At 40.5% G+C, this 12,414-nt stretch overlaps 1 protein-coding gene across 1 annotated transcript in view; it reads right to left on the bottom strand.

Moving 5' to 3' along the window:
* The window catches only part of lrba (LPS responsive beige-like anchor protein), a 178,107-nt gene that overhangs the window by 75,630 nt on the left and 90,063 nt on the right, over nucleotides 1–12,414 (bottom strand). The window contains 1 exon segment of the mRNA XM_040023850.1: nucleotides 12,221–12,387. Coding sequence (XP_039879784.1) covers nucleotides 12,221–12,387 — 167 coding nt within the window.

Genomic DNA, 12,414 nt, shown 5'->3' with positions numbered 1-12,414 from the left:
TAAATACAATTTCCAAGCAGGTCCTTTAAAACCCTGCACGCCCTAGCTAATGAAAACCACTGATTATTTGATTTATCTAGATTTTTTTTTTTTTAAAAAGGGGGAGGAAAAAAATCAGTCTCAAACGGCTGACAAGTGGACAGTGGCAGCTGCTCGGCATATATTTATAGTAGAGTAGATAGAAATAATGCATGAAAATGTTTAGCCATGAAACCAAAAACTGGAGAAAATGAATATTGATGTTGTATATTCAGAGCTGTGAATTGAAAGCGAGCGTGTGTGTGCTGAATGCAAGCTAGACCGACGCTGGGGACAGAGATCTGTGCAGGACCAGATTTCTCAGTGGTGACAAAGCCTGTGCTCTATGTTTGCATGTGATAGCCCCCGCACGCAAATGGCCACTTCATCATCCCGCCTGCAATTTCATTCATCTATGGAAATAATTATCAAGGTTGTGCAAGCGCCTCTGAATCGGGATGGGCTCGTCTCTCATCTCATGGAAGGTGGGGATCTGTCCAGTTCACACAATACACATTAATCCATCAGGAGGGGGAACCACTGCCTGGAGTAATTAGTTACGGCATGGAGCGGACTGCGTTTGCCACTCATATTCATCCAGGGCAGAGGCGACAGTGGAAGCCCTAATGATAGGCTGCTAGAAGAGGTGGACGTACGATGAAAGATACCTCGTCATCAATCCCCAATACGAGCGCCGCTATAACAAGAATGGAGATGTACAGCACTATGCAATCCCCCCCAACACAAGCTGAGTGTGTTTCCACAAAGATAATAAATTATTCAGGGCTCATCCATCCTCCTCTGGTATCCTTGGCAGAATTTACTGAAGCACCATTCTTCAAAATAACAACAATTAAAATAACAAAAGGGCCCACGTTGTGCTGTGGCTCGCGCCAACCACTTGTGTAATTAGTAATTAGTTCGGTCATAAAAAGGTGTCTGGAAGGCCCGCTCCTTAAGCCGGAAGTGAGCGCCGGCAGCTGATCAAAGTGGTGGAGAATCAGAGGCCGTCTGCGTGCATGATTTCAAGTATGAGCAGTACTTTCATGCTGTATACACCAGTGCTTTCAAGCCGTACATGGGGCTGTGTGTTTGTGCGTTATGGAGGAAACGTTGAGCCATGCTAAGCTTTTCTAATGTGGACCACATTGGCTACTGCACAAGAATTTTATGTGAGGCTGTAAATTCTATTTACCTTCTTTTCTTTCTTTTTTCCTTTTTTCAAAAACATCTTTGGATGGAAGTTTACCAACACACAGAACAAATGGCGGAGTGCAAGTTTCTCCTTTTGTGTAGCCCCGATTTTTCTCTCTAATCTGTAAACAGAACAGCTACCCCCCCAATTTAATCAACTCAACACAAACCATCAACGCCACTGCGAGGAAATATTTTACTAGTTGGGCTCTTTAAGATTTCAGTTGTGCTACTAAATTCTCCATTTACATCAAAACAAAGGACGAGTCCAAGTAGATCTGGCACAGTTAGGTGACATAATAAATAAATGCTTTAATTGTGAGACGTATTCAGTCAGTATGAAGCGGTTGCATCAGGATTAATGAAATGCTTATTTGTGGGGGGGAAGTTTAGAAAAGTGGAGGGCTAAGTGAATTATATTACCTCTTCTACTATTAACTGTTCCCATGTATACACACACAAGTGGCGTCTACCCAAATAAAAATCAAGAATCAAAGTTATTTAAGGATCTCGATATGATGGCTGTTGAGTGAAATTACAATATTTAAACATGTTTTGAAAGGGTTTGTCCATAAAAGGTCTATAACACTTATTCCCAGCTCAAATATTGTGATTTCAACCAAATACAAAGTGTTTTTTTCCCTTTTTATACATAACTTAACCTTTTAAGTCTGGATATCTTTTGTTTACTTTGTTTTATTGACTATTACACATGCATGCTTCACTAACCCATAATCCCCTTAGTGAGTAGGCAGAGTTTAATTAGGCAACATACAGTAACACACACACACACACACACACACACACACACACACACACATATATTTATATTTTTATACTGTTTATTTATTAGAAATTCTCTTCTTAAAAATTTTGCCCATAGAAAAAAAGTTTAATAAGATGTGTTGACACTTTCTGAATAGGACTGCATATGACTTTATGGTCCTTTTGATTTTATTGTACCAAAATCAAAATAAAGATTTAGATTTCGAATAATGTCCTCTCTATTAATAATCATAAACTACTGATATTTCTGGGTTTCTAAATACTTATTTTTGAGTCCCAGAACTTTTTACTATTAATAAATGTGGCATTTAAACATGTTAATAGATTCTGTCTGCGAGTCCTTAAAGTCTGATAGTACAGTTAGCTCTGTGCCAGCATTCAGGATTTAAAGACCAGGAGAAATGAGGACTATTTTGGGGCTTTTTTGGGCTGCTATTTTCAGTTTTTGTTGTTGTTTTTTTATTTTATTTTAAAATATCAAAATACAAAAAAAAATAAATAATAATCATCCAACTGCCTTCCTGACGCTATTATGTTTTGCTTGATTTTAGCATTTTCTACATTTTATGGGTGAACACGAAGAAAGAGGCAGGAGAAATCTAGGTTCGCACAGGTTTCTATTAAAAACGGTATGTAAATGATAAAATGACCTTTACCACAGCGAGCGTGACACGCAGAGTGAATCTACTTTCATATATCACCACAAGCGACTGCACTTTGCCACAAACAGTCATTCATAACCTTTCTGCTAAATTCATTTGGATACAGTCAATGAGACCTGCATATGCACCGGAGATTTTCCTCCCTTGCTTATTTTATATTAATGCCAGTTCCTATTGGCAGCCCTCAAATTGCTCAAACATTGCTGCTATCCCCAAGATCATTTTGCTTTGATTTGCATAAACCATGTGTTTAGAAGAAACGGGAGAGAGCGAAGAAGATTGAGGATTTGTCATGTTGAGGACTGGTTGCTGGAGGACTGGCTCTTTGTCAAACGGTGGCAGCGATCGCCTCGATGGGCTCTCCAGACTCAAATTAAAATGAAACAGGGCCAAATACCTTCCCGCTGAAATTGTTTGGCATGATTAAGTCTTGCCGGAGTGATTTTCTACATGTGCATCAATGCCTATCCTTCCCGCTACAATGAGGTGTACAGGACACCATCTACATATGTGGATGTTAATTTACCTCTGCTAATGTTGTTTACCAGATTCACCAGAGGTGATACCAGGGTCACAGACACGACGACATTTCCATCTCATCCCCTTAAATGACAGTGCACATGTAATCTTGCCTATCCTTACTATTAATCACAGTATAAAGTCATTTAATTTGTCTTTTTTTAATATAAGCTTAACCCAACATTACACGAGGGCCGTAATGAGAAAATTATTAAAACGTATCTAATTAAAGAATATTAATATGTTTAGAGAGGGGGGAAAAAAAGAGGTAAAAGCCTTCAGTGCGGGTGAATTCCTTACCTAACATCTATGAAAAGTCCCTGTATGTTCACTTGCTTTGCTTTTATCACCCTAGTGTTCACTCCCTAACACACCAGAGCGCTCAAGCTCTCATTACTGGCACAACGTAAGCCGCTACCACTCCTTCCAATTAACTCCAATTCATCCAAGAGCTTTCAAAAAGTGATCTGATAAAAGAGAGCATGATATTGCATCTCTGCAACATCACCAGCTTGTGAGGATCAAAGCACTCCCATGGGTGGATGGCAAAAGGCTGCAGACTCCCCACAATGCAGTGCAGCCAAATGAAATAATGCAAATCAAGCCCTAATTACCATCAGCTTACTGTGAGGCTTCCAATTAGCAGCAATTACACTCAGAGTAAATTCACCAACAAAGGCTAGATGATTACACACTAATTATATCAGATTTCATGGGACGTAAAAGGAAAAGTGCTGGATTAGTAAAGCAGTAAATATTGACCAAAGACAGGATCGTTTACCGTGCTGTGAAAACATTTAAAGAAAACCCGTCCAGCTTCTGCTCCCAGCTTCAGCTCCTTTTTTTTTTTTTGCTGATAAGTATCATCTAAATATCAAATACATACTAAATAGCATCCGCAGACTTCCACTGTGACAGCAATGAAGTGGTACCATCTGTATTTTTGATGAAGAGTCACATTTTTCCTGCCATTTTGACAACATGCATTTAAGGCCATTTATCATCAGTACTGCTAGGTAATGAGGGCATCCACTGGACCGGAGTTGCATAATTCTGCCATTACTGTCCCATTGTAATAATCTTCTGACCTCTAGCTTTCAGAGCTGATCTTGAATGCTGTGACAAATCTGAACACGTACCCACATTTCTAACACACACTCCCCCAAAGAAAAACATAGGGGAGAAGCTCAAGGTCAGCTGAGATAGGAAGTCTGAGGAAAAGGGCTTCCCCCCCCAAAGGAGTCTGAAGGTCCCCATTCATAACACAAACTTGGGGTCATGTTTAACCTCGCACCTTGAACGACAAAACTAACTCAGGAGCCTGACATTAAAATAAAAAGAAGAGGACATTTGTGAAATATCAGTTTTAAAACTTTTAAAACAAGGCAGGTGATTTCAAATTCTCCGGGACAAAAAAGGAAAATTCTAAAATAATACATCAGTTTATTACATTTAAATTACACCAAATTACAAACAATCTTTTGGGAAACTTAGTAGCACATGTTCTCCTCTCTTTTCCACTCTATGTAGACAGTAGGTCTATTATGCTTTTTCCTTCAGTGCCCCAAAGAACCACTACAACACTCGACAACCTCATGTAGGGCTGTCGCCTATTCACGAGCACCTCCTCCCCTCTCTCCATCATGTGGCTGCGTGAATTACACCACTGATAATCCAGAGTGTGTGCATGTGTGTGTCAAGTGCAGCAGTAACTATAATGACCCTGTTAGTTATCTCGATTTGGAGAAGAAGAAAAAAATGCAATTAACATCAGCACGTGCACACATAAATTTCCCCTTTACAAATACATATTTTATCATTTTTATCATATTGCAATATAACAATTTATGGAAGAATTACAGTTTTAAATTAGATTATACAGGTTTATCAAAGTGGACTGAAGTGTTTGAGCCTGAATATGCTTCAGTAATAAGAAGTCACTGAAGATACGGTTAGAGTCTTGTTTTTATTTTTTAACCACTGTTTTAAAAATTCAGCCCATTAATATTAGTATCAGCATTAATAACTAGTATTAACTCTAAACGTCGCCGAGCTTACCCGTCAAACTTATCCGGATTGAACTTGAACTCAGACACAGGGGCTGTGAAGTAAATCTACAAGTAAAGGCAATCCTTCGTCTTCACAATACTACCCTTTCTATAGGAGGGAACCTTGTTGTTTTATGTCCTTTTCTTCTCCTATAGCTGCACGACAAAGTGCTGGATTCTAAAGATAAAGGCAATTTTTTTTGGATGGGGGGGGGGGAATGTTGAAAGTAGCAAAATAAATGACCTGCTGGTCCCATGGTGTAATTACAGTGGCTGGAAGCATACCAATCTATCAAGAGGAAGAAGGGGGGCTGACACGCTGCAAAGGGGTTAGTCAAAGGAGATAGCCTTTGACTAACTACTGGCCCCGGAACAATCGATACTCTGCAGATATTGCATCCAGGGAGAAAGGAGGGGAAAAGCCCTAAAAACTTCCCAAATGGCTTTTCATTCAGATATTGATCAGCACCCTTTTATCGTGACCTTGCTCCACCAAGGCCATATACTTTCTTAAGGTATATGAAACTCATAAATCTGATAGTTGCTACTGAATCCTGCCTGGCTGTGAGCAGCGAGGCAGGAAGCTAGGGGTGGTGTAATTGTTCTTTCTGGTATCGTGACCTTCTTTCATACTTCCAACTGGCAGTCCCGAACATTTCTAAGATACCGGGAAGTTAGAGAAAAACAAGGACTTGAAGATGAAGTGATAAAGTGATGAAATTAGAGCGTGACATTGTGTCTGATGTCTGTGTATTTTATTGCAGAAATAGCTACTAAAGTTAGCATGCTAATTACCTTGCCTTGAGCAGTCTGATCTTATGATGCGACCAGAGTGGGTGACTGTAGCAGGCAGAGAAGCAGCAATGCTGCGCTGATAAACTGTATATAAAAGATGGGTCTGAAAAGTGAAATAAATATGGAAGTGCCTTAAACGTGAATACTTTTTCATGGCTAGCAAGGGGAGAGTTCAAAAGCTAGATTCAAGCAGTAAATATTACTTAGCTTTAAAGCGTCACTGGAAAAAAAGTGATATTCATTGTTTAAATAAATACCTGATCCCCATTTGAGTTGAACCACAGATAAAGCATGCTTTACTGTGTGACTGAAGAGCTGATATCCTATACGGATCCTGGATGTGGCGAGCAAGATCTTCCCCCAAATTCTTCACATTAGTTTCAAAATAAAAGGAAGGAAACTGTGAAAAGGCTCCGATTCAGGCTTTGCAAACCAACATGTGACACCACAATGGCTACTTCCATCTTTTACATACAGCCTGTAGCAGAAATGCCTCTGGTGATGCGTCCCACTGCTGGAAATGCCTTGAAGTTTGAACTTGCAGCCTGCCTTTTATTATGTAGCCAACTGTATAGAAACAGTGTTGATATTTTTTTTCTAAGTTAGCCATTTGTGATAGGCCATGAAGGACATGAAGGACATGTTTATTGCTTTTTTTTTTTGCATTCATGGGCTGCACTGCGATTGTATTACCCACACACAACTTCAAGTGAGGTGCAAAGTCAATTGGTGTGTACAGGTGTACCTCTTATTCTCTCTCACCTGCACATTAAATGACATGCTAAGGAAAGCTGTGTCATAGGTGCATATACAGTATGCGGCCAGCTCAGACATGATGCGTAACCGCTACACTACATTTTTAAAAAAATAAATAAAACAATAATAATAAAAATAATTTAAAGGATAATGATTAAAAATACCCATTTCGACCTAACCAATATCCTATTGTTGTCATTTTAAGTGATCTAAGTGTAGTTTTTTGAGCCTCGGTCTATACCGCCTCACTTAACCATGGTAACATATGGACATCATCAGCTGTTAATATGTTTCACCATGACATGTTGTTACTATTCCTTACAGGCCCAGCCACTGTAGTGTATATACAGTAGAGGTAAATGTTATCATTAAGGCTATATTCTAATTCATATCTATGAGCCAGACTGCATGGTAGGGCATTCGTGGCACGTTATTTTATGTAACTGATGGAACGCATGTCTGTCAAACTTGAACAGCTTCCCCAGAGATTTAAGGAACATCCTTTTTGTCCAAGTGCCAGACGCACGTCGCAGTCAGTGATTAATGAATTGGAGGTTTTTATGTTAAACCCGTTTAAGGACTTGGGTGCTGGAGACCGTCTGTGCGCTACAGAGCGTCTCGTTTACAGAGATGAACATAGCTGAAGGCAGCCTTGTATTGCTTCGCGTAGTATGTTTATGCTATATGTTTATGGCTGTATGAAGGCAGATGGATGATCACAACTCGAGCCCCAACTAATTGGTTTTGAAGAAGTCAGGACCTGGACTAAAGGAAACAACTGTCTCTGCCTCAGACGACATGGAAGCTACGCACCGCTACAGCTGCCAAAGCTCAGTACATTGGGTCATGTTTGTGTTTAGACTCCCGAGTATTTATAAGCAAACCAAAAGGCCATTAGCAGTTAAAAATTAGTAGCTAATTCTACACAAGGAAACGGTTTTTCCCTATATAAATCAACGCAGTCGTATTTTAGGGCTTATCCCATTTTAAATGAAATGTTAAAGCCAACCCGTTTTGGCTTTTAAAACTGAAACTAAATGATTTAATAATAAATTTGGATTGCAAAAAGTAATCCAACTGGAAATAGTTTTTTTTTAAAAAAATCACTAAAGAATGATCTGTTTATTCTTTATCCAAACACAAAGCAAATCGGGGTGTCTGATAGATACACAGCTATGTACTCGCTCAACATTTAACATTCAGATTTGCAAAATCGATCATCTAAATGGCTCTGTGAAAGGATGGAAGGATGGTGTAGAGAAATGCCACCATCTTGTCTTTGTCTCCATCTAAACTTTTGATCCTCCTGTAACAGATCTCTCTCTCTCTCTCCAGTGCTTTGTTTCATCCTTCTCCTCATCTCGCTCTCTCTCCCCGTCTTCCTGCCCCTCTCGTGTCACGCATTTCCGAGAGTCAGTGTATTCTAAACTGTTATGCTCTTGTTTCCTATGGTTATAATCTCCAATGACATGCCAGAGTCCCATTTCCTTTTTCAGCCCTGCATCCACAGTACCAGTGCAGCCTTAATGTACAGTGTGTCCATAAAGCGAGCACGCAACGCAGAGCAGACACTGTGCAGACCTCAGCTTTAACACATGCATTACATTCAGTATTATGTATCATAATTGTGATTTAAGTCTGGAATGAAAGCGTACAAGTGGAGATTAATCTGGCTGCCGCAGCTTCTCATGCGGTCGTTTACTGAAATAAACAAATAAATAAAATGTGAACGTGAACGTTCTCACCGTAGTAACAGTAACTATGTGTCATAAGAATTTATTGTAATTCAGAGATTTGTATTCGGCATCTTATTTCAGTGCTTCTCAAGTAGACACTGCCAAAACAAACAAACAAACAAAAAACACTGGTTATTATGATTTCTCAGTTTTCCATTCTGACAACGTGACAAAAAGCATTCATCACATGTGGTGATTTTTGATTGGGCTACAGGAAATTTTGACCATCATCTGTGCTCAGAAAGTTAGTTAATGCAATCTAAAACTAGTTCGATCTCATTAAATTTAAAAAACAAGCAGCAGAGGTTTGTGGTCGTGAATGAAGGAGGACGACTAAATACTGTGCCTGTGCTCAAACAGCATTAACATAAGACACAATACTACTGCCCATACCGTAACAGCTGAAGCAAAGCAAAACTGGAATAAATCCAATCATTTAACAACTGAAGTGGCATGCCAGTGTCTCCACGGCATTTTGTGCGTCTCATGTCATGATGTATCACTGCCTAAAAAGGAGGGAAAAAAGCTTTTCTGGGAATGTTAAGCTCCGGCCTCTTTCCCCTCAACAGTGCACTGGTGAAATGACGTAGCACAAGATAAAATAGTAATGCTAATATCAATAGTTTGTCCATTACAGGTCAGCTAACTGTCCACTGGAACAGTTACAAAGCTGTTGGTTTTCGATCTCACAAGGCCGATCAATACGGGGGCATACTGTTTCAATTTTGCCGGCATTGATTTTCTCTATAACACTCCAACCCTAAAGCATTCATCTTTCTGAAGGAAGGAAGATTTGATTTACTGAAGAAAAATTGGAGTGCACATCACAAAGATTTTTTGCCGGGCGGGAGTGTGACATGCCAAAAGATGGATGTCCCTTGGCTGGGAAGCCTCTAGCCTAAGGGCGTCCATTAGAGCAGCGGTGCTGCAGAAAATGAGCTGCTTATATGAGGAAGGAGGAGCAGAGGGAGAGGAGTCGGTGCTCAAGAGGTGTGTGTGTGTGTGTGTGTGTGTGTGTGTGTGTGTGTGTGTGTGTGTGTGTGTGTGTGTGTGTGTGTCTGGAGGGGCTCGCTGTAGGTGAGGATTTTTGAAGTAAAGTGGAAATAAAAGGATACCGTTGCAAGCTTGCACGTGCAACTTGAATAATGTTTGCATTTGTCTCAGAGAGACTGGTGACATCAATAAACAACTGCTCTGGTTAAAAAAAAAAAAAAAAAAAAAAAAAAGTATGCACACTTCTTCTACATCACACAATCTTTTTCCAGCTGCAGCCACCTTCCTTTTACTTTCTCTGCTTCCAGCATCCAGAGTGAATTTCCATGGTACATTAGTCAGCCTATTAGAATGCAATAAAGAGAAGGTATGAGAGGGGAAAAAGAGGAGAGTAGTGTCTGTCCCCAGAGACCGCGAGTTGGCGTTCTCCATCATCTGCCCTCATCTCCCCTCTGTCTGTCGACTTTGTCTAGGTGTCATATACATGAAAGATGATTCCTGACCCAAATAAACACCACAGCAGGCTTGATGCTCGGTGGACCCAAGCTCCAAAAAGGAGGGGAAAAGTGGAGTGAGCAAAAAAAAGAAAAAAAAAAAGAAGGATATCTGACAGTTGTTTCATTTGTGATCATCTTGCTAGCTATTCATTTACTTTTTCCTCTCTTAAAAAGACAGCAGGCTGACATGTTGTACACCTGAGTCTCAAGGTGCTGGGACACAAATGCATGGATGAACAGGTAGTCAACCTATCTGTCTGACCGTGGATCTGTCTGTGTCTTGAAACTAGATGACAGACAAGGGCATAAAAAAAAAGATAGACACCCTTTGTCTGGTGAAAGGATTCCTCCTCGGACACTCAGTGATACAACTGAAGTGGGTGTGAAACAAGAAAGAGCAAAAGGACAAAGAGTGAGGGAAAAGGGGACAAGGAACTACATGTGGTGAAAGACTGACAGAAAGACAGAACTGCAGACAGAGAGGAAGCAGAGGGGAATGGAAAAAGGAAAATCACCTAACACCTCTTTTCTCCAGAGGCCAGGGCGGCTGTAAGCTGGATATTAAGACACAAATTGCATTCAGGCAGGTCACACTGTGTCACAAGATATTAGATGCCTGCCGTGAGGAAACAACAATTCCCATCAGCTTGTGAGAAAATAATATTTTCATTTTCAGACCCTTTATTGAATGGAAACTTTGGGGAATACGGTTTTATGGCGTGTGAGCAGGCAGCCTACAGTTTTTAACACCCATGCAACAAAAAGGATGCAATCATAGCTGCGTATTGTCTTTGTGTTCCTGGATTTCATTTTCACAGCTGGAAAAGAGGTTGCGGGTTTCACTGGGTGAATCCATCCTCCCCCCTTCCTTATTTACCATCAGGAATGATGCTGCACCACATGCTTTGTGTGTATATATGAAATTAAAAATAAAGAAGAAGAAAATCTTTTATTAGGAAGCCTGCAGGTATACAGGTGTGCAGAAGGGGGTTTTTTTGTTTGTCTTTCCCACATTCATCGTTTCCTTTTACTTGTTCTTTTTTTCAGAGATTTGCAGCACCAGATGTTTCTCCTATGCCCACATACCATCGGCTCTGGTGCGAAGCTGCACCACCTGACCTTCACAGTAATTGACCAAAAATATTGATGTAATGGCACAAGACTGATTGTGATTTATTAAAAGAGCGCTGCACTCCAAGGCTCAGTGCCAATGGCTCCCTGCGCCCATCGGCAGCCATTAGGAAAACCATCAATAGTACAGCGGCATAAAGCAGCGGTAATGGGGGACTTTTCTAGCCAGAGCTCGTAGAACACAATATCCATATTAAATGGCGCAGCCTTGTGTGAGTACACATAGAGACAAACAGAGAGAAAGAGAGAGAGCGCGATGGAAGGAGGGGAGAGAGGGAGATTGGATCAAGGCAGGAAAAATATGACAAATAATACACCATAACCTGATCCCGATATGAAACAGAAACAAATAGAAAAGGAAAACAAAGGCAGCGAGAGATAGACTCCTGATCCAACGGCAAACTAACCCTCGCCAGACGAGTCCCTGGAGACTTAGTGCAGCCTAACAAGCGTGAGCCAGCAGCCGTCTCTGGAGCTCGCCATTACACACTACCTGCACAAACAGCCATCATTAGGGAATAGCTGCATTGGACTGTGCTGCCTATTTGGCGAAACAAACACAGAGGATAAGGTTCCCTCTGTTCTTAATGGGAACTGAGCTGTTCAAATGGCTTTCATCTCTCCCCCCGAATCAATGCATCATTCAACCCGCGGCTGACATTTTCACCTTTGCAAATCTAATTTAATCAAAGTCATGAGTACTGGTGGCTGAGATTAAAGATAATGAGATTAAAACCATAACGGCGATTTGAATAATTTTCAAGCCCGACAATTGGATGCAATTGAAGGCATTTCTATGAAATTAAAGTAATAATGTTGCTTCTTGATTCTTACGATTATACGGGCTTATCAAAAAGAAAACATAATGATGAGACAAAAAAACATGTTCACGCACACACACACACTAAATAAAATAATGGATTAATAATGGACTAGCTAAAGCATACTGTGCGAATGTAAGCGTGAGGGAGGGGGGAAATAAATAAATAAAAACATTTTTATAATCTTTTTTTATAATCTGATCTTATTTGAAAGCGGAGCACAGCTCTGTTTGAGTCTTTACACAACCACAGTTTTTGTTTTACCTTATGGAAGAGCCGCCCCAGGCTCCATGTTTGTCAGTCAGGATGTTGACTATCTTCTGGATGAGCTGCGTGGCTGTCACATGGTCGCGGTACTTGGCCGCACGGATTAAGTGGTCGCACAGTTTCTCCTCATCACGTTTGTCTGCTGCGTACTGAGCACAGCTAGACTGGAAAAGAGAGGGAAAACAAACACA

This window comes from Simochromis diagramma, unplaced genomic scaffold (genome assembly GCF_900408965.1).
Source record: "Simochromis diagramma unplaced genomic scaffold, fSimDia1.1 OVJJ01000302.1, whole genome shotgun sequence".
Lineage (NCBI taxonomy): Eukaryota > Metazoa > Chordata > Actinopteri > Cichliformes > Cichlidae > Simochromis > Simochromis diagramma.
This window is presented reverse-complemented; position numbering and strand designations above follow the sequence as displayed.